The 20491-nt window shown below is 51.6% G+C and overlaps 8 protein-coding genes across 8 annotated transcripts; 3 read left to right on the top strand and 5 right to left on the bottom strand.

Moving 5' to 3' along the window:
• The first annotated feature begins 4320 nt into the window (after window positions 1-4320).
• CC77DRAFT_182313 (hypothetical protein) lies at window positions 4321-4865 on the top strand. The gene has a single exon (XM_018530516.1). The coding sequence runs from the start codon at window positions 4457-4459 to the stop codon at window positions 4829-4831; it is 375 nt and encodes a 124-aa protein (XP_018384498.1). The 5' UTR covers window positions 4321-4456; the 3' UTR covers window positions 4832-4865.
• A 486-nt stretch (window positions 4866-5351) lies between these two features.
• Window positions 5352-6751, bottom strand: CC77DRAFT_1021904 (NADH-cytochrome b5 reductase 3). Its single transcript, XM_018525355.1, has one exon. It carries the CDS (start codon window positions 6541-6543, stop codon window positions 5689-5691), a length of 855 nt encoding a protein of 284 aa, XP_018384497.1. The 5' UTR covers window positions 6544-6751; the 3' UTR covers window positions 5352-5688.
• A 690-nt stretch (window positions 6752-7441) lies between these two features.
• Window positions 7442-8867, top strand: CC77DRAFT_1062991 (Di-copper centre-containing protein; the record flags this gene model as incomplete). Its single annotated transcript, XM_018528588.1, has 5 exons — window positions 7442-7551; window positions 7605-7750; window positions 7805-7849; window positions 7911-8413; window positions 8529-8867. The coding sequence occupies 5 exons, from the start codon at window positions 7442-7444 to the stop codon at window positions 8865-8867; spliced, it is 1143 nt and encodes a 380-aa protein (XP_018384496.1).
• Window positions 8868-8975: 108 nt separating this feature from the next.
• Window positions 8976-10551, bottom strand: CC77DRAFT_1096282 (hypothetical protein; the record flags this gene model as incomplete). Its single annotated transcript, XM_018529834.1, has 4 exons — window positions 8976-9580; window positions 9642-10153; window positions 10204-10432; window positions 10485-10551. The coding sequence occupies 4 exons, from the start codon at window positions 10549-10551 to the stop codon at window positions 8976-8978; spliced, it is 1413 nt and encodes a 470-aa protein (XP_018384495.1).
• A 696-nt stretch (window positions 10552-11247) lies between these two features.
• CC77DRAFT_966321 (FAD/NAD(P)-binding domain-containing protein) lies at window positions 11248-13308 on the bottom strand. The gene is made up of 2 exons (XM_018535734.1): window positions 12864-13308; window positions 11248-12815 (listed from the first exon to the last, which is right to left on the bottom strand). Exons 1-2 carry the CDS (start codon window positions 13185-13187, stop codon window positions 11259-11261), a joined length of 1881 nt encoding a protein of 626 aa, XP_018384494.1. The 5' UTR covers window positions 13188-13308; the 3' UTR covers window positions 11248-11258.
• A 417-nt stretch (window positions 13309-13725) lies between these two features.
• On the bottom strand, window positions 13726-15549 carry CC77DRAFT_1096280 (dibenzothiophene desulfurization enzyme A; the record flags this gene model as incomplete). The annotated part of the gene is made up of 6 exons (XM_018529833.1): window positions 15397-15549; window positions 14951-15296; window positions 14890-14902; window positions 14780-14839; window positions 13999-14733; window positions 13726-13950 (listed from the first exon to the last, which is right to left on the bottom strand). The coding sequence occupies exons 1-6, from the start codon at window positions 15497-15499 to the stop codon at window positions 13726-13728; spliced, it is 1482 nt and encodes a 493-aa protein (XP_018384493.1). The 5' UTR covers window positions 15500-15549.
• A 494-nt stretch (window positions 15550-16043) lies between these two features.
• CC77DRAFT_1051489 (GroES-like protein) lies at window positions 16044-17550 on the top strand (the record flags this gene model as incomplete). Its single annotated transcript, XM_018527672.1, has 2 exons — window positions 16044-16309; window positions 16363-17550. The coding sequence occupies 2 exons, from the start codon at window positions 16044-16046 to the stop codon at window positions 17471-17473; spliced, it is 1377 nt and encodes a 458-aa protein (XP_018384492.1). The 3' UTR covers window positions 17474-17550.
• Window positions 17546-20478, bottom strand: CC77DRAFT_1051488 (nuclear protein bima). The gene is made up of 3 exons (XM_018527671.1): window positions 19996-20478; window positions 18359-19944; window positions 17546-18305 (listed from the first exon to the last, which is right to left on the bottom strand). The coding sequence occupies exons 1-3, from the start codon at window positions 20327-20329 to the stop codon at window positions 17949-17951; spliced, it is 2277 nt and encodes a 758-aa protein (XP_018384491.1). The 5' UTR covers window positions 20330-20478; the 3' UTR covers window positions 17546-17948.
• Between the last annotated feature and the right edge of the window lie 13 nt (window positions 20479-20491).

Genomic DNA, 20491 nt, shown 5'->3' with positions numbered 1-20491 from the left:
CTTGACAGGTCGCTGTACCGTGTCGGAATCACCAAGGTCTTCTTCCGGGCTGGTGTTCTTGCCGAGCTGGAAGATCAACGTGATGCACTCATCCGGGATATTATGATCCGTTTCCAGTCCGTAGCTCGCGGATTTGTTCAACGCCGCCTGGCCAACAAGCGTCTTTATCGAGCCGAAGCCACTCGCATCATCCAGCGTAACTTTCAGGTCTACCTTGATCTACAATCGAACCCATGGTGGAGGCTTTACGCTCGAATGAGGCCCATGCTTGGAGCCACACGTCAAGCAGCAGAGGTCAAGAAGCGCGATGAGATGATCCACCAACTCGAGGCGAAAATGCAACAAGAAGCTGAAGAGAGACAACGGGTCGAAGACGAGCGAAGACGCGCAGAAATGGATATCCAACGCATTCAGCAGACGCTCGAGAGCGAACGTGCGCTTGCGTTGGACAAGGAAGAGATCTTCAAGCGTCTCCAACTTCGTGAAACTGAACTCTCTGAGAAGCTTGCTGGTGCTATCGAAGATCAAGACGAACTCGAAGATCAGTTGGACGCTCTCATGGAAGCAAAGAAGAGGACTGAGGAGGAGGCTGAGCATTTGCGCAAAGAGCTCGAACAAGCTGGGCAGATCATCAGCAAACTTGAGACAGAAACACAGGAGCTAGAGGAGCAGAACGCCCGGCTAGACCAGCAACTCAAGGAGCTTGAAGTTCAGCATTCTCAGCGAAGTCAGGCCGAGGAATCATTGAGCCAGGAGATCAAGATGCTCACGAGCCACCTGAGCTTGAAAGAACGGAAACTTGAGGACCTTCAAGCTAAGCTCCTCAAGACAGATCAAGACCTTGACATTAAGTTGGCGGCTTCCCAGAAGGAGGTACAGGCCGGCAAGAACCAGATCAAAGAACTTCTCGACGAGAACCGGCAGATCCGTCAACAGATAACAGATTTGTCCTCGACGTCTACCAGTTACGAAGATCTCATCAGACGGAAAGAGAGCGAGCTGGCGATCCTAAAGACCGACCTCAAGAACTATGAAAATGACCGCCGGTTGTTTGACGATGAGAAGCGAACCCTGGCGTCCAAGCATGACGATCTTCAAAGCCGCCTTCGAGATGCGAAGGCTGAGCTGGATGCCGTGCGCTCCCAAAAGCAACAATTGGAACGCGAGGCTGCAGACGCAAAACGCCTACTCGAGGAAAAGATTTCCGAGGACAACGAATACACAGAAAGCCGGAAACTGCTGGAAGAGCAAACGAACGCTCTCAAGGCCGAGCTTTTTGCCGTACAAAAGGAGCTCAGTCGGGAAAGGCAATCGCGTGACGATGTCGAGATGCTCGGGGAGCACAAATACGACACGCTCAAGCGTGACTACGATGCGTTGAACGAATCGAAGATCACCATTGAGAAAGAGATGTACGCCCAGCAGGACGTTCTTCGACGAGCTACGGAGAGTCGCACAGCCCATGAGAAGGAGCGCAAGGAGTATCAGACTGAACTTCGCACCCTTCGTGAAAAGTACCTGAAGTTGGAGGAAGAGAAGCTGGACGCTGATGCTCAAGCAGAACGTGCGCAGTCAAAACTGGCTACAGAGCGACAAGCCGTACAACAACTTGAGCTGGAGGCAAAGGATCAACAGCTTGATCAACTTGAGGCGGAGCGTGATGACCTAGCTGAGCAAGTTCACAACTTGACGCAGATGCTCGCCGACTCAGACTCGTTCAAGGAGCGCAATGATCAGCAAAAAGAGCGCCTAGAACGTGAGATTGTCACCATCAAAGGAAGACTCACGGCATCCGAGAACGACAACCGGGCACTTCTCAACAAGCTGCAACAAAAGAACTTGGACATCGCGCGAACAAACTCCCGAGCTAGTGACACACATCGTGTAAAACTCACTCAGTTGACTCACGAGAAGTCTAAAGCCGAGGAAGAGAACAAGCGCCTCTTCCGTCAGCTCGAAGACTCGCAGCTCACGATTGCGTCTTTGGAAAAGCAGAAAGAGAAGTTGTCGCTCAGTCTTGAAGACCTCAACCACGAACTTGCAAGGGAGCACAAGACAAGCCGCAATGCGGAGCAGGCCTCGTCCACCATCAATCTACAACTGGCAGATGTCAACCGTCAGCTTGAGACCGAGCGCCAGTTGCGTACACAAGCTCAAGCCAGTGCACGTGCTATTCAAGCAACGCTTGACAACACAAACACTGAGTTGGAGGAATGCCATCGACAGCTTATGCTTCTTCGCAAGGTCTTTGACCCAGACTCGGCAGATGTTGCGATTACTTACGAAGCCGCTAAGCCTGACATTGTGAAGACCGTGGACATTGCTGAGCGTCTCGAGGCTGCTAACCAAGCCTTGCGTGTAGCATCAGAGCGATACTCCCGTGCCGAGGCTCAACTCGAAGAGCTCCGAGAAAGGCACGAGGGCGAGCTTCATGACCTGGATACACGCCACACCAACTCAAAGCGTGCACTGTTGGAGGAGATGAACGGCAACCAAGTCAATCAACGCGGAACACCTACACACAACCGGAAAGACAGCGAGAACAAGCGTCCATTCTCGATCACAAATACTCCCCAAAACCAGCGCCACATCAGCAATGCGACGAACGATTCCGCACGTTCCGATAGGACAGTTGATACTGTCGCTTTCAACAACCGTATGGACATCGCTGCCGAGCTCGAGTTGGTACAAAACCAGTTGCAGATGTCAGAAATGCAAAACAAACACCTTCAAGACCAGCTTGGACGCTCGCCCGTGCGCAACAACGATTGGCAGGAAGACAGCCCGTCTGTCAGAAGGGTGCAGAAGTTGGAGCGTGAGAACTACCGTCTACACGATATGCTGGATGATTCTGCCACCAAGGTTACCTCACTTGAGCGTAGCCTTCATTCTGGTCAACTCTCGTACCAAGAGGTTCAGACGAAGTCCCACGAGCAACTTTTCGATCTCTTGACCGCGCAAGAGCAGTCACGTAAATCGGTCGTACAAGCCCACAACACCGCTATCAACGAACTCGCCGACGCCAAGACCGCCTTTGACGACATCAAGCAGGCCAAGCTCTCATTGGAGTCTGAACTTCGCGAGATGCATGCCGAGCTCGAAGACATCACTCAGGAACGAGAGCTAGAGCACGCAAATCACAATCAGCTTCTCCAAGAATTTGCCGATCTCCAGATCCGATTGGACAACGAGACATCGGCCTTAGTTGATGTACAGTCAAGCTTAAACTTGTACAAGAGCAGGGCCGACGACTACTTCAGCAAGTTGGAACAAGCAGAGATTTCCGTACTGAGAGCATCCCGTGCAGAGCAATTTGCAAAGTCGCAAGCTCGGGAAGCTGAAGAAACGTGTGCAACGATCATGGCTGAGCGAAAGGAGATGGACGGCATGGTCGAGGACCTGCAGCGAACAGTCCAGCGGTACGACGAACGTGTTGAAGACCTCTCGACAGACTTGGAGACAGCCCTGCAAGCCAAGAAACGACTACAGAATGAGCTTGAAGATTACAGAAGTCAGCACGCTCATGATGTTGAGGACAGCGAAACTTCGCTGGAGCAGACACGAAAGAAGTACCAGTCCGAGTTGGCATCTCTTACCCAGGAAATCGACCAAGAGCGCGAGAATGTCATTCACGTACGCGAAGAGAATGGTCGACTACGGGAAGAGATTGAAGAGTTGAGGAATAAGTGGGATGACGAACTGCTCAACTCGTCAACCTGGGCGAAGGAGAAGAGCCGTCTTGAGATGACGCTGCAAACTATCTCCAACTCGCGCGACGAGGCCGCCAATGCGCACAATGAAGCGCAGTCCAAGATCGTTAGTCTGCTGTCACAAGTCCGTAACCTGCGGACCAACGTCGACGACCTTGCAGCTGAGCGCGATTCTGCCATCGAGGAGAAGAAGCGTCTCGAATCGCGTCTCCAAGAGGCTGCAGACGCCCTCGACGAACTGTCTCGCTCAGAATCTCCCGCCATGCGTAATGCGGCTGCTTACGATCGTGACTTACTGGAGCTCAAGTCCGGCTTGGCACAACAGGAGGACATCACTGCCGCTGCAGTAGGCAAGATGCGTCGCGCAGAGGCCCTTGCTCAAGAACTGCAAAAGGATATCGTAGCTGAACGTGAAGCGAACGTGAAGCTTCACAAGGATAAGGCAGCTGTTGAGAAGGGACTGAAGGATCTACAGCTTCGCCTAGTAGATCTTGAGACAAAGGGCTACAGCGGATCAGCTGGCAAGGACGTCCGGTTCCTCCATGGACGTATTCAAGAAGTATGTTGACACTCCCTATGTTAAATTCTTAATTTTCAGCACTAACATCTCTCACCAGCTCGAACAAGCTCTCGAAAACAGCGAATCCACTCGTCTCTCCGAATCTCGTAGCGTCCGAAACGTCGACCGCACGGTAAAAGACCTACAAACACAAATCGAGCGTCGTGACAAGCAAAACGCCCAGGTCATGGACGACCTCAACAAGTCACGCGACAAGATTTCCAACCTCCTCGCCACGATCGACGATCTTCAATCCTCCGACTCGACGAACCAACTCGCCGCTAAGCGTGCCGAGCGCGAACTCCGCGAAGAACGAGAAAAGAACCTGCGCCTTGAGCGTGAACTGGAGGGATGGAAGAACCTCGGCGCCCAGCGCCACAGCGCCCTTGGCGTTCCTCGTGCACCAGGCAGTGAAGCAGGCGGTGAAACGCGTTCGCGACGAGGCAGTTCAATCGGCTTGCTGATGGGCGAGATGGGCGAAGTCGGTCCAAATGACAAGGGCAAGTTCGGCAGTCTACGCTCTGGTCTCCGTCGTGTCAGTGGTCAGAAGGGTTTTTTGTAGTAGATGGGGCCTCTGAGGGGAGGGGTGCATGGAGGTCCCGGTATCCAATCATGAAGCTGAGTCCGCCGTTAGAAGAAGAAGAGGACTTTGCAACGAGAGTTGTTGATAGTGAGCATTTTGCACAACGTCCTGTCGTTACTGGAACAGTGGAGTTGGGTGAGCAGGAATTTCATACACTGGCACGGGCTCTTAGTGGGAAGAAAGGCGCAGGTAGCCCGCATGAGCATGATGTTGAAGAGATGGATGTGGAAATTACGGATGACGAGAGTAAGGCTGGGGATGATGGAGATAGTGCTGTGGGCGGTGTCGGTATTAAACGGAAGAGGACTATTCGTGTTGTGATCAGGTCCAGGGCGTTTATATAGGACTGATGGACTTGATACCCCGGGTCCGGTTCTTACTCGCCTCTGTTGTTGTTGTTTTTTTTTGCAAGGCGTTTCGGGTCGGGATTATACACCTCTGGACGTTTATACCTCTTGGACGTTGCATTGGGCTTGAGAAGTTTACATATTTATAATAATTGGTGAATTGCTTTTCTACTTCACCACAGCGATCTTCTGTGAACGACCGGTCAAACTATAGTAGTGGTACGAGATCTGTGTGATCAAGCGGATAGGTCCCAGGCATCAGCGTATACTGCATATCTTACGAAGGCCACCGTACTTGCCTGAGGCAACGTTTTGTAATCCTATCAGCATAGCCGACGCGGCAGACGGCTATCTCTACAAAGCATCGGACTTGCAGCAATTTCAAACACGAGGCCTGTTCGAAGTATAATTTGGTATATTGTTCCAGCATCAATTCGTGGGTATGTAGAATCCTACATTATACTTTTGTCGACGTTACAACCCAGACGTCTAGAAGCAGAAGACCTGGTCTTCCAGCTTGCTGACTGGCCTTGCCTTGGCGTAGCCCAGACTCTCAGTCGCCTTCTTCATGGCCGCGACCATAGGAGGTGGTCCACAAATGAGGATCTTAACGTCGTTGGCAGGTGCTGGCAGCTTCTCCTTGATCATATCGGCAGTGACGAAGCCAGTACCACCAGTCCAGTTCTCGGGTGGGTTGTTCAGAACGTAGTGGACATTGAACTTGGGATCCTTGGCCGCTAGCGCGTCAAGCTCGTCCTTGAGTAGGATGTCTTCGGGGTTGACGTTGGCGAAAATGAGGTCGACGGCTGTCTTGTCACCTGTAGAGCGTCCACGCATGATAGCCTTGGCGACTTGTAGCATAGGCGTAATACCAGTACCACCAGCAATCATACCGAAGTGCCTGACCATGTTGGGTGTGTAGACCATGGCGCCCTTGGGGCCCTTGACTTTGATTGTGTCTCCGATCTTCAAGCCCGCGACGTGCTTGGAGATGTTACCGGTGGGGTATGACTTGATGAGGAGGTCGACATGGCCCTTGTCTTCGTCGGATGTGATGGGTGTGTATGAGCGTACAACTTCTTTCGGCTGACCCTCGATAGTAGCGGCAAGAGAAATGTGCTGGCCAATGGGGAGGCCAAGGATGTCGGTAGGGCGTGGAAGTTCGAGGCGGTAGATGGCGGTGTTATGCGAGAGGACTGTCTTCTCTGAAAGCTTGAATTCTTGGAACTCAGTCGGCTTTAGCACCTTGCGGCTCCCACCGCTGTTGCTGCTGTACCAGAGAAAGCCGCCGATTACGGCAGCGAACGCCACAGCCAAAGGCAGCAGCTCCATGAGGGATGGCATTGTCGGCCTTGACGAGAGATAGGGAAGTTTATAGGAAAAGCAAAAGGTGGGGGAGAGGGATAAGGAAGGAAAGAGGTGGGGAGCTCTGGAGAACTGACAGAGGCCGACGTGACAATTCCGCGACCACCGACCCTCCCGATTGGTTGATGAGACGAGACTTGGCAGGGTTCACCCGCCGCGCATCGCATCGCATGCGCTCATTAGGGAATCACATCCAGAATGCATGTCTTCTGATAGAAAATCTACACAACCGCATGTACTTGCAAACCTCTACGCACCGTTTACACAGCCCGATCAGTTCCGTCATATACCTGGTCCGCAATCATGCGAGCTTGGACGTCTTGGCTAGTCACATAACGTCGCCCCTGAACTAGAGCTCCAATTATCCTCGGCCTTGGAAGCCAACAACCTAGAAAACCTCCGAAACGGTTACATCAATGCTTGCCAAGTCTTTCCCAAAACGGAAACATTATTTCTAGAGGGCTCGTGTAGGCATAGCTAACTTTCTATACGATGCGAGAAACATGGGAGCCCAATGCGCTGCACCACTAGCAACGCGCGTCTGTTAACAATGCTACCCGTCAAAATAGATCACCAAGACCAAGCAACGCCGACGCCAGTGCCATCCAGCGAATCAGTACTAAGAGGAGCCTGTCCCCAGATCTACAAATGAGTTGTAGCAACGCCAAAGAAATCACGACCCAGGCACGACTCGTAGTCTCTGGCGGTGACATAAGATTTGCAAGGCAGACCTGCCGAGCATTGTTTCATGATGTTCATTAAAACATGTTGTACTTCGATTGTATATATGTACGGGAGCGAGGCTATATAGGTGCAGTGTGTATCTGCAGTAGCAATCCCGTTCACACCACCCTCGTTCTTTTTCCTAACCCATATTATGCGTCTATCCATTCTACTCTCGTTAACGATTGCTTCCCTAACCAGCGCGCTCCCTGTCGTTGAGCAGCCTGCAGGTACTTGCTCTAAACCGCGCATCAGGAAAGAGTGGTATGTATCTCAAGATACACGTCTTATCGAGACCTCTGCTGACAGTCCCCCAGGCGCACGCTGAGCTCTTCCGAACAAGATGCCTACATAGATGCTGTGAAGTGCCTGAAACGCGCGCCCTCCAAGGGCACCGCAATATTCAGCACTTTGAAGACAAGGCACGACGACTTCGTCGCGCTACACATCAACGCCACACGAGGTTGGTTCCATGAGCCATACACCTACCTAAATGCCAGCTAATAGCCTTTGTAAGGCGGTCAAGATGCCCCTTCAATCACCAACCCAGATCTTCCACTACGTAAGTGACCATCGCAAAACACAGGCGTTACCAAGTGCCATACTAATCATCCCGTCTCCAGCCAACATTACGCTCTATGGTGTCCATACGGTTGGTGTCTTCCTCCCGTGGCACCGCTACGCCATCTGGATCTTCGAATCTGTGCTTCGCTCGGAATGCAATTACACTGGCGCACAACCTTATTGGGACTGGACTCTCGACAACGCTTCCACCGGCAACGGTTCCATCCTGACTTCACCCGTGTTGGAGGCTTTCGGCGGCAATGGTGTCGAGCCATCGGGCTGCATCCAAAGGGGCCCGTTCTCCGGAAATGATTCTCTGAATATCGGACCTGTCGAGTCAATGGCACAGAATCCACGCTGCTTGACGCGCGCTGTTGATGTCGATATGTTCGAGAAGGGTGCTAATTGGGATGAAATCTACCCACCGACCATGCAGGCGAAAAATTATTATCAGCTCCAGAACTTTATCGACGGATTGAGTTTTGTCGATGAGGCGGATAAGATACCCACTAGTGCAGGTATCAACCCGCACGGTCTAGGACATATGGGTGTTGGTGGCGATGTACGTATCCCTCCGCTCGCCATTCTCTATGATCTATCTACCCACCTAGGCCACTTCACACTCACACTACTCTCATAAATCCATTCGATACTCCCAGACTAACACGAAAACATAGATTAGAGACATCTATTCCTCTCCTAATGATCCACTCTTCTGGCTACACCATACCCAACTCGACTACATGTGGGCACTCTGGCAGTCTCGCGATCCTGCCCGCCTGGCTGATATCAGCGGCCCAAGAACCATGGAGGGCTTAGGCCCTGGTCGCGATGCTGTTGAGCAGACTACAGTAGACACGCCGGTGTGGATGGGCTTTGTTGGAGACGATGTCAAGGTTGGTGCAATTCTGGACACAATAAACCGAGAGGGTGGAGGTGTGCTGTGCTACAAGTATGAGGACTCACCGTCACTCGCCGGGCGAAACTTTACAACTCCTCGTTTACGGAAAGCATAAAGCTGGGAACTCGATGTTTATTCTTCTTTCCTCGAGTGACGAAAGGGCTACAATTCCCATCTTCGTCTCCAGCCAGCCTGACATGTCTTAGTATACTCAATACGGCCATCAACTCAATGCACCTTTCGTAGGCTCTTCCACCTCGTGCTGATCGTAGCTCTCTGACCCGCTCTCGACAGCCTGCGTCCTTGATACCTTTCCAGTGCCAAACTCCTTTATGACCAACCATGCTGGCAAGACCGCCACACCCCATAGCGCGAAGTTCCAGTACACAGCCCCAACCTCAGCAAACACCGTCACACTCGTGATTCCGTAACTAACAGCTTGCCAGGCGCTCTCGGTTCCTCTCAACAAAGCGGCATAGCGAATGACTTCGGGTTCGTCTACCGCTATCTGGCCTATCATGAAGTATAGGAAGAGGTAGTTCATCTGGAAACCCGCAGTCAAGAATATGAAGACGGCAAAAGCGCGGCCGAAGCCAGGCGAGAGCCAGTCGTATGTTGGTTTCGAATCGCGGAACTCAGTGACGAGCACTGTGGCCCAGAGCCACCAGGCGCCTTGCAAAACGACGATGACCCAAAAGGTACTACGTGCACGAGTTCGCAGGGGTATTTTGGTGCGGTCGAGGTACTGGCCAAGTATGTTTCCTGTCGTCACCGCAATGATGCCGGAAAGCAAAGATCCGAGGGCGCGGGCACGGACGGAGAACCATACTGTTCGCGAGTCAGTGACGAACGGCCTTGATACTTCCTGATGATATACAACGTGACTTACAGGCGAGATAAGTGAAGAATACTGCTTCAGAAAAGACAGCTTGGCCGATCCAAAGGAGGATGAGCAAGAAGCGCTTGGTGAAGAAGAGTCTGCCAGTTTCCTTGATCTCAAACCAAGGATTCTCCAAGATTGCGAGGCTCACTTTCTTGCCATCCTTTCTCTGAACCTGACTGGGACGATTCAAGAATAGCCCTACTACCGGACCAATGCACTGCAAAGCGATGAAGATCAAGTACACTGTGTACGTAACTTTGCCGGCTTGATCGCGATCAGCATTGAGGCCAAGATTGATAGCCCCTCCAAGTATCTGGCCAGCAAGACGGTATGTGAGCCAATAGCCAAGTGCTTTTCCTTTATTCCAAGGCTCCGGGTATGCAATAGCGATCGCAGCTTCAGCCATCCAAAAGACACCTGCTGAGATGCCGCAGAGTGAGGAACCAAGATATATAAACCACTCGGTTCCGAAACGGTTGTTCGTGTAAAGTGCTGCCGCGTAGGGAGCGTAGCCGATGCTGTTGCTGATATCAGAATTATTGCTCACCCATAAGGTGTCTCTACTTACGTTCCGAATATCAGTGCTCCTTTGATACCGATGTAATGCACCATCACACTACTAAAATAGCAGCTTACAACCATAAGACAGAATGTGAGCGCATTGCCTGCGTTGACAAGGTGTGGCGATTGCGCTCCACCCGCACCAAGACTATTCATGGCTCCCCAAATACCTGGTGCACTGAAGTTGCAAAGTCCAAGAATGGTCATGTTGAAGAAAGTAGACCGATACCACTTGACTGGTTTTAGTGAGTTGGTGATGTCGGCGTGCCTGGCTTTCTGAAAGCTCACCTGGGTAGTCTCGCTTTTCGACTCCTTCATCGCTGCCATACTCGATGAAGTTCTCTGAGTTTGCCATACTCGTTGCTGCTGTAATACGATAATTCTGAACGAATAAAATCTACGGCTCTTTCCAATGTATGTGTCTACCAAGCGATGTATAGATATACCGACTACACGGCACGACATTATCTCGTACTCTGTTGCATTAGTACAACTACCCATGTGCGTATACCCTGCACGCAAAAAGACCCGAACCCAAACAGACGGAAATCCTGGTGAGCCGCGTCCCAGAATTCCCAAAACATCATGCTAGGCCGTTGAGATAGGCTCCAGACCCAACGAGAAGCACCATCGCATGCTATCCCGGTCTTACTTCGGACATGGCGTATAGCGGCATGATGGTAGGATAGCACGCAATCTTGGAGCTACTTGACGATGCGTTGCGGGACAACTGCTCCAACAGTGGGGAACTGGTGCATAAGCGCGAAGTAAGGCCTAGTTGACAGGCGTAGAAACCTGATAAGAACAATAGCAGGATCACGCAATCGGCTTCCAGAATTGTGAGCCATAAGCAACAGATTCAGCAATGGAGACGAGTGTGTCCTGTAGCGACAGATAGCGTAGGCTGTGTTGAGAACCCGATGCTGTCATTCCTGACACAGATACGATCATCGTTTGGAGAGCTAGTGGGCCAAGGAGCTTTCTTATCGAGTTATTGCGCGAGCAGGGTATCTCAAGATGAGCAGATACAAACTCAATTGATTTAAGATTTGGGACGAGTATCTATGGCTTCTTTTCTGCACCTGGAACATCCCACCAGCGTTCATGCAAATCTCTAAGATCTACTTCTTGGCCAGGAGCCCTAAGATATGAGGTCAAGTCAGTCGAATCATCTAGCTCTGCTTCAGTGTAACCATTGCCAAAGTAGGCAAAGCGATTGCCCTTATGTTCACGTTCGAACTCGAAGTCTTCCCAACGTGGCTCTCGTCTGGCAATGGTGAAATGCGCAGCTGAACCAGGCCACAAGCCATGGATGCGCTGTCCAGGAACTCCACCGTTATTCCAAGACGAGCAGTTATCAGTCAAGACTGTAGTTGGGAAGAAAGCATCACTATAGTCGACAAAGTCGTCTGTCGCCTCCTTAGATGGCACTATAGACTTGTAACCTTGCGAAGAAACCTTGCGAAAAACTTGCGCGAAGTATGCGAGCGAAGTCTCCACGCCATGCGGTACTGTACCCGAAGGACCAGTAGCGTGCGGTCCAGCTAGGAAGAATAAATTGGGGAAACCAGGCGCAGCCAGACCAAAATATGTATATGGGAATCCCCATTTACCTCCAGGCTTCCAGGCTTCATGTAGATCTATCCCTCGCGCCTTGATCGAGAATGGTGGAACGAGGTCGGTGTTGGCACCGGTCGCGCAGAATATCGCGTCAAAATCGAATGTCCTGCCATCGACCGTTTCGATACCTCCAGATGTGAAACGCTTGATGGATGTCTTGACAAGCTCCACATTGTCTTCGGTGAGAGACTCCAAGTAGCCAGGGCCTGGTGTGAGTCGCCTACAGTGGGGTGCGAAATCTGGTATTAATCCGTCAAGCAATTCGGGCTTCTTCGCTACCCGCTTTTTCATAACTTCAATGAATTGCTCCCGCATGCCTTGGTTCTCAGTTGTCCCACGGATCATGGCTCGAAATCGTCTCCAGTATCTATCTTCCATATCTTTCCGGAAGGCTAAATATGTCTCGGGATCTTCCAAAGCTTTGCGCTGCTCCTCGGTGTATGGCTGAGGTTCGAAAGTTCGCTCGTCGCCTGCCCACGATGTTGCGATCCACGTTGGGTTGCGAACGAAGTGAGTGACGTGTTTTGCAACGGGCTGCAGATTCGGCACGACCTGTATACCACTTGCTCCATTTCCGATGACAGCGACTTTCTTATCTGTCGGATCAAAGGAGACATCCCAGTTCGATGTGTGCCTCAAATGGCCTTGGTAGTCGTTCAGGCCCGGATAATTGGGCAACTTCCACTGGTTAAATCGGCCAATGGCGGTGATGACGAAATCAAAACTGTGCGCTGCTGTGGTCCCATCTTTGAGATTGTGTACTATCACCCGCCAATTGGAATGCGTATCATCCCATTCTGCTTCGTCAACGCGATGCTGAAGCTTGACGTACTTGTAGACGTCGTGTTTTCTAGCCTGTGCCTGCCAATAGTCGCGAATCTCGGCACCTCGTGCAAAGATTTCAGACCACTGAGTATTGGGTGAGTATGTCGCTTGGTATACATGGGCGGGAATGTCACATCGCACGCCGGGATATACATTTTCAAGCCACGTGCCGCTCTGTATGTCGTTAGTTCACTCATGAGATGAGTGTCGCAATACACTTACGACATCGTTGTTTTTCTCGAAAATGGTCAATTCAATGCCGGGTACTTTGGCAGGCAAAAGGATGCCAGCGTTGATACCAGATATGCCGGCACCGATGACTGCGACCCTGACCTTTCTTATATGATCGATGCAGCGGGTCGGATCCAACTTCAACTCTGAAGATGGATATGGGGTTGGCGTGGCAGTCTGATCTCCAGCCTGTTCAATGCTTCCTGATGGCACGAGGTGTTCCGTAAGCTGTGCTACGCGTCGCGATGGTGTTGATTCCGACCCAGCAGGGGTTGGCTTGACCGAGTTGGGTAAGACAGGGCTTGGCGCCATCATGTAATCTGCGGGATGTGTTCTTCGCCTCTTCTGTAATGATACTCTCTCACTACACAAAGTTTTCTCCGCATGGCGACTTTAAAGCCCTGATGTAAGCTGTCTCGTTATCGCTAAGTCTTCTGATGAGCCCCGAAGCCGTAAGACGCCATTAGATCCGCTATCTGTTCCAGTCCCGCAGAGCCGGTCGTGTGGAAGTGTAAGCACGTCTTTTCTCCACTCGTTGTCGGAATCGCGCCGTGTCAATCGCCATGGATGTCGTGATCGCTCCCCTGCGTTGACGCTACATCCCGCCCTTGGAATTGGAGTAGCAGCTAAGAAAACTGAGGTGGGTCCAAGACTATACAGCTTCCGCGGCATTTGTTCCGAGCGCAAGACATCTCCCAAGATTATGGTGTGTTGTGACACATGTTCCAAAGCTGTCGCGTATATCTGTGGTGTGCAGTACTTATTGACACGAAACTAGAGAACTTCTGACAGAACTCTTCTTTTTTTTTTTGGAACCTTTACATGGATACGATGTGTAGATGGCATTGGACTTTTACTGTGGAATAATATGGTCTTTAGCATCAACTCCAGCTTTCCAGCGATACGTCGATGCCACGTGCTCTTCGAGCGGTCCCTTCTGTCCCTTCTTCGCGTAGAAATTTTCCCGATAAGTGCCACCGGGCACAGCGTAGTCATCCCAGAATAACCCCCGCTTTTTGAGCTCTGGAAGTAACAACTCAATGACGTCCTTGAAGGACTGTGGGAAGAGCGCGTACGCCTGTGTCCATCAGTATCAATTATGACATGGGAATCGGACATAACTCACCACGTTGAAACCGTCGATGTCAGCTTCGTCAATCCAAATTTGCAGTCCATCTGCCACCTGCGATGGTGTACCAACAAGAATAGGTCCATTTCCGCCGATGCTCACGTGTTCCGCAACTGTGTGTTTCGTCCATTTCGAGGTTCCAGGGGAAAAGCGAGCATAGCCCTCAACAGTAGACCGCACAGCATTGCTCTCCACGTGTCGCAGTTCCTCGTCGTCTCCATACTTCCCAAGGTCAATCCCAGTCCAACCACAAAACAGCGCCAGCGCACCGTCCAAAGACGCATATTTTCGATAATCTGCAAGCTTGGCCTGGGCCTCTTCTTCGGTGCGACCGATGATAGGAGTTACAAGAGCAAGGAATTTGATGTTCTTTCCATCCCGACCGAATTGTGATGAAGCAATCTGTCGGATCTCTGCGACATTCTTTGCACAGACCTCCGGCGCATGAGCGGAAACAAAGATTGCTTCTGCATTCTGAGCTGCAAAGCTCTTACCTGCTTTCGATGCACCCGCCTGGAGAATCAGAGGTGTGCGTTGTGGGCTAGGTTGGCAAATATGAGGACCGGGCACACTGAAATACTTCCCTTCGTGGTTGATCTCGCGCACTCGATCAGGCACCGTATATACGCCCTTCTTCCGATCCAAAACAACTGCATCATCTCTCCAAGATGATTCCAGGAGCTTGTACATGACTTTTACGTATTCCTCAGCCTGGGCGTAGCGCTCGTCGTGCTGAGTATTGTCAGCAGCATGTTTCGAATCGAGCTACGGTACCAACCGGTAATTGCTCTCTCATACCCATATTACGTGCGGCGGAGTCAAGATAGCTTGTCACGATCTGTAAGCACTGTCAATTATGAACTCGCCCAGAAAGCAAGTTTTCCTTACATTCCAACCGAGTCTAGACAATGTCAGTTCCTGGAGAGGACCGGAATCGTGATTGTCTTACCTCCCCTTGGAAAGATGATCGATAGTCGATAGCCTCCGAGCAAGATGATATGGCTGTTCATATGTTGTCGAAACAGTCACACCGAATCCAATGCTCTTGGTCACTGCAGCCATTGCGCTTACAACAGCCAAAGGCTCGTTGACTGGCCATTGTGCTCCTGATATTTTTGCAGCATCAAGATTGCCGTTGTAAACATCATATCCACCAAGCACGTCGGCCACAAAGATGCCATGGATTTTGGCTTTCTCGAGCAGCTTCGCAAGCTCTACCCAGTGCTCGACATCGTTGAACTCATGCGAATGATCGTCAGGATGTCTCCACAAGCCTGGCGACTGATGGCCACTACCTATTCGAGATTACTTGTCAGCCAGTGACGAGGTTTAACCAATTGAACTGCTATTGACACAGGACTATTGGCTTCTTGAGGGGTTGTCACGTGGACTCACACATCTCAACGAAGGCATTGATGATTAGCTTCTTGCCCACACCAATCTTCGGCTTTGCGTTTTTCGCATCCCCATTGCCATTTTCTCGAACTCTTTTTGCCATTGTCGCTATAGGTTGTGTCTTCGCGTTGCATCGAATGGCGTCGTGCGGAAGAAGTGTCGTGGTTCTGAGAGGCGATGATGTGCTTTGAACGATTTCAAACGTGATCGCTTATCTGCGGGATGTCATCATACCATACCCGAAGTACTATACTCACTACATATTTATCTCCGATGTAGGGCCTTCTGTCTATGCTCCGCACGACTACAGTACGCTACGGTATGTTGGGGCGGTAGACCTGGGAACTTGCCGACCACTTGTATTGTGCCATCCGAACCCACAATGGCGACTGGCATTGCTCCGCCTTACACAATAAGCGCGGAGTAATGGAGGTTTTCTAGCCCATTTGGAAGATCGACGCGCATATTCCCGGAAGGTGCAAACTTGGAAATCCGGGAGTTGGAGGTCGGCGAGTTGGAGATTGGAAAGTTGGAGGTAGGAAATCACGTCGAGCATCTGCATCCAAGGCAGCTCTGCTCCGTCTTGCACTCACCTGTCATCAAAACCAAGGTCGTCACCTCTAATTGACTCAAGTTACTAAGACACAATGAAGTTGCGGACCAAGCGAGCATGCAGCACTACAGGAGTGCTTCCAACAGATACCGTATTGAAAAGACGGAAAACACTTGACGAAGTCCGGCAAAGAGAGGGAAATGATAACTTGCCTGTAGTACAGTCAGCATTAAAGCTCCATGCGATACGTCAACCATACGATGTCGCTACTGACCACCCTCTTCCGACGATCCAACAAGATTCCGAACTGTTGGTTAAAGTGCAAGCAGTAGGACTCAACCCAATTGACTGGAAGGCGCCGTACGTAGCACAAACCTTGCATCTTATTCCTATCTCCATTAACAAGCCACCAGTGACTACAACTTCGGTATCCCTACCTTACCATACATATCCGGCCGCGAATATGCCGGCACAGTAGTCCAAATCCCTTCCACCTCATCACCATCTCGCCCTATCAAAATCGGAGACCTCGTCCTCATCCCCTCAACAGACTACCGCGACCTACGCAAAGCCGCATTCCAAGAATACAGCGTCGCATCCTCCTTCAACACCATCCGTCTTCCTCCAGCCATATCTCTCAACTCAGGCAGTATACTAGGCGTAGCCTTTGTATCCGCCGCTCTCACACTAGGCATATGCATGGGCCTCGACTTTTCCGTTATAGAATCCGGACCTGATCTTCTCAATATTGTACGCAACCTCGATTCCAGTAGTCTCCCAACTGATATACAACAAGAGTGCCTGCACGGCATTACTCTGAAAGAACGTGTTGGGGCTGGAGACTACCTAGTTATCTGGGGCGCAAGCTCAGTCTGTGCGAACATCACGACGCAAATAGCGCGTCTTGCAGGTATCAAGATCATCTCGGTCGTTGATGCAGCGAAACATGGATCTAGGCTGTCTTCGACCAAAGCCATCGTACCAGATCTAGTTGTCGACTCATACGACCCACAAAGAGCGATTCAAGTCATCAAAGCAAACGCTGGCAAAGGAGGCGCACGTTTTGGATTCGATACCATGGGCAAGGATACAGCGAGGCATCTGCTCGACGCTCTTGCAACACCTGCACCACAGTCGTCACCATCATCTCTTGCAGAGGTGGAATCAACAAATGGTACAAAAGCTTCTGAGCGACGGGATAGTAAACTACCCACCCCTCCGTCTACACCCTTTGATGCTTCTTCCGGAGGCCAGAAATCTCATCTCGTGGGTTTGACTGGTCTGCCAAAAGGAGATGCACCCAAAGGAGTCGTGCTACACAGCGTTCCTATCAAGCTATATCACGAGGTTCCGCAAGTGGGTGAAGCGCTCAGTGCGTGGTGTGAGCGGTTACTAGCCAAGGGCTTGTTGGTACCACCGGATGTTGTGGATACGGTTGATGGGTTGGAAGGCATTAACGCGGGTCTTGATCGAATGAGGAGGAGGGAGGTCAGCGGAGGGCGATTGGTCGCTGTGCTAAAGTGAGAAGAGCAAACGATTGTACGTGAGTACCAGAAAAGACACGAGCGATGAAACAGCATGTAGAGGTAAAAATATCCCAGTGCATTTTGATATATAGTACAGTACGCAAATCGTGTTTCGGCTCTAAGAAGGCTAGACGGTGATTACCGAAAACAGCAACGGTCATCCAGGGTATGATCATCGTGGTCGCTTTCGTTCAAAACTACACAAATGCAATCTCCACGCTCACCCAATTAGGCAGCGTCCAAGTCGTCAGTCTCTCCAAAACGCCACCCAAAATGCATAATTTTGCTGTTCGTACCTCCCAATGCGCCCACGATGCAAGAGTCCATGATGATGGGTATAGAAGAAAAAAAGTACATGTAGAAACCAAAGGGTATGCGCTAAAAGACGAGGATGAGGATGATGGGCGTCGTAGAGATAAGAGTCATTTCGGGTACAGTTCGTAAAAGGGTTTCGATCAAAGGAGAGAAGGACATTAGTTTTCATCCTCACTGCTCCAACCGCCATCATCTTCCTGATCTATACTCTCCATGACCTCTTTGATGACTCCGTGACTCTTCGGGTCCAAGTTCATAGCAATCGTAAGGTGTCGGATCGCGCTCGCACGGTCTCGCAGTTTCTTGTAACACCTACCAAGCAGGAAGTGGATGTTCGGGTCGTCTGGTGCAGCATCTTTAAGATAAAGCAGCTCGTGTAGAGCCTCTTGTGGCGCATTCAACTTGAGTAGAACCTGGGATTTGCGGAAACGTGCCATGACGGAACGCGGCTCGATCTTGATTGCGTTTTCGAATTGCAACAACGCGGGCTCGGTCTTCTTCATGCGATCCAGGACCTGCACAACATTGTTAGTTTCCGACAGACAAACAGGCAGAGCAGAAGGCTTACCAATCCTACTCGAACAAGCAGCATGGCGTTGTTCTGATTGATCTCCGCTGCCGCCCGATAGTGCTTCTCAGCCACTTCATACTTGCCCAGACGCTCGTAAACATTTCCAAGACCATACCAGCCGTTGTAGTGCCTGTTGTCCGCGCTGATTGCGTTTCGATAGGCCGCCATTGCCTTGTCAAACTCTTCATTCGCAACATGCTCATGACCTTGAAGGGTGAAAGCATAGGCAAACTTTGGATCCAGTTGAGTAGCTCGAGAGAAGCACTTGACAGCCTCATCATGTTGCCCGTTTATGGAACTCGCGTTGCCCAGTGCACACCAAGCCTGTGGGGAAAGGCGGTCTTGGTCCATCAGCGTGTGCGCAAGATGACCCAGGGCCACCTCGTCCCTGAGCTGCCAGAGCGTGTTGGAATATACTTCCATGTGCTCTGAAGAGGCTGGAACCATTTCTCGGATCTTTCGAAACGTGCTGGCTGCCTCTGCGTAATGAGTTCGCTCGTAGTGAGCCTTGCCGATCTGCGCCAGGACCCAAGGCGTCTCCCGTTGTGGTTTGGGCACGACTCCAAATGCTTCCAGTGCCTTTGTTGCGTCATAGCGACTGAGGTGGCGGTAGCCAGAACCTATCTTGAGGAGGAGATCAAGCAGCCAGGTCAAGGCGTCCCGTTCCCGCTCCTTATCGCGAGAAGTGTCTATGGGCGGAGCGGCCATCTTCGGCGGCGGCGCAACAGCTGTATCGATCATGCTTGTCGGCCTGCTCTGCGGCTTTGAGGGCTCGGAAGTATCGACCTGCGGTTTCCTGTTGCCACTAACAACCCTGCCTACAGTCGAGCCAGTCGTTGAGCGGGGCTTAGGAGCCGCTGCTCTGGCTTTCCGCAATTCACGTCGCTCTTTCGACTCCATTTCCCTGGTTTCTCTGCTTGATGTAGTTCCTGGCCGGGTGGGCCGAATCTGAGTAATGGAGTTCAACAGCCGTACACTGCGTCGTGGGGGCGCTGCCGTCGGATCGAACGGTTGTGACTGAGGTTGAGATTGTGGGTGGGATTGTGATGGAGGCTGTGGGTGGGATTGCGATTGCGGCTGCGGTTGCTGCAGAGAATGACCAGACACGGTTCTCTTATGGCCGTTCTGGTACACAGGCCGCGGGATATCCGTTTGGTCGACCTCGGGGTTTGTCTTGGTGCGGGCTCTCGACGTGATGGGGCGCGACTGAACTGGACCGCCAGCCTCTCCCATCATAGCATGATCATCGCGGATGTTCTGGCCGTTGCCAAAGGGGTTTTCGGAATCTTGGTAGGAGTTGGGCTGTGCGCTGCGGCCGTTCAACCTGGACTGGAAGCTGTTCGAGGCAGAAACGGGAGGAAGCATATCGGGCGTGATCTTGAAAACGTTGTGGGGGCGGACGACGGCGCCAATATCGCAGAGGCCGGTAAAGGCGTCCCACATGAAAGAGTTGATCTTGAGCGCGTCGACAAAATAATCAATGGCCTTTTTGGAGTCGCCGTGTGCTGCGTACAGCTTCCCCAGCATGCAGTAGCAGGCGGCGGCGTCGGGCACATGTCGTCTCGATGTCTCGGAATGCTTGTCTGGGATGTTGTTAGTGAAGGGCACTGGCGACGACTACTGTAACTCCTTACTCCAGTGGTTGCGTCCTGCCCACAGGCCGCGCACCTTCTCCAAGGCCTGGGCTCCCTGCTCATAGCGACCGAGGGCGAGACAGGCTTGGGCGAAGATGTAGGCGCATCCCAGATGTTGTGTATGGGCATTCTTTGACCGCGCATCGTCTAACGCCTGCTTGTATCGTCCCAGACGGATGTTACAAAGGGCAAGTAGGTGGGCGGCGTCCGGGCTGCGGGGATCGAGGGCGTGCAGGCGGCCGGCAAGGAACAGAGCGTTTTCAGTGAAGCCGTTGTCCAGGTGGTAGTGTACGAGCTGGCGCAGTTGGGCATTGACGCCTGGGGGTGCTGACATGCTTGCTTGGCGACAGCGACGACAGAAAACGGATCCTCAATACGGTGCGCTCATAGTCCATGCGGCGTTGGCTATGGCGGCTGGGGCTGGGGTTGTGATGGTGTTGCGGGCAGGTGAGGGCAACGCGGTCAAGGTTGTTGGTTTACGCGCTATCGACGCCAA

This window comes from Alternaria alternata, assembly GCF_001642055.1.
Source record: "Alternaria alternata strain SRC1lrK2f unplaced genomic scaffold CC77scaffold_14, whole genome shotgun sequence".
Lineage (NCBI taxonomy): Eukaryota > Fungi > Ascomycota > Dothideomycetes > Pleosporales > Pleosporaceae > Alternaria > Alternaria alternata.
Note: the sequence above shows the minus strand (reverse complement) of the source record. Positions and strands in the feature narration are given on the sequence as shown.

Bases quoted from the DNA above. Each gene is read 5' to 3' on its own strand.
- CC77DRAFT_966321 (XM_018535734.1), bottom strand. From the start codon at position 13,187: ATGATGGCGCCAAGCCCTGTCTTACCCAACTCGGTCAAGCCAACCCCT. The intron at 12,816-12,863 runs GTAAGTGTATTG...AACGACATACAG, and splicing joins TCGAGAAAAACAACGATGTC to AGCGGCACGTGGCTTGAAAA.
- CC77DRAFT_1021904 (XM_018525355.1), bottom strand. From the start codon at position 6,543: ATGCCATCCCTCATGGAGCTGCTGCCTTTGGCTGTGGCGTTCGCTGCC.
- CC77DRAFT_182313 (XM_018530516.1), top strand. From the start codon at position 4,457: ATGGACGACCTCAACAAGTCACGCGACAAGATTTCCAACCTCCTCGCC.
- CC77DRAFT_1051488 (XM_018527671.1), bottom strand. From the start codon at position 20,329: ATGTCAGCACCCCCAGGCGTCAATGCCCAACTGCGCCAGCTCGTACAC. The intron at 19,945-19,995 runs GTAAGGAGTTAC...ACAACATCCCAG, and splicing joins GGCAGGACGCAACCACTGGA to ACAAGCATTCCGAGACATCG. The intron at 18,306-18,358 runs GTAAGCCTTCTG...AATGTTGTGCAG, and splicing joins TGCTTGTTCGAGTAGGATTG to GTCCTGGATCGCATGAAGAA.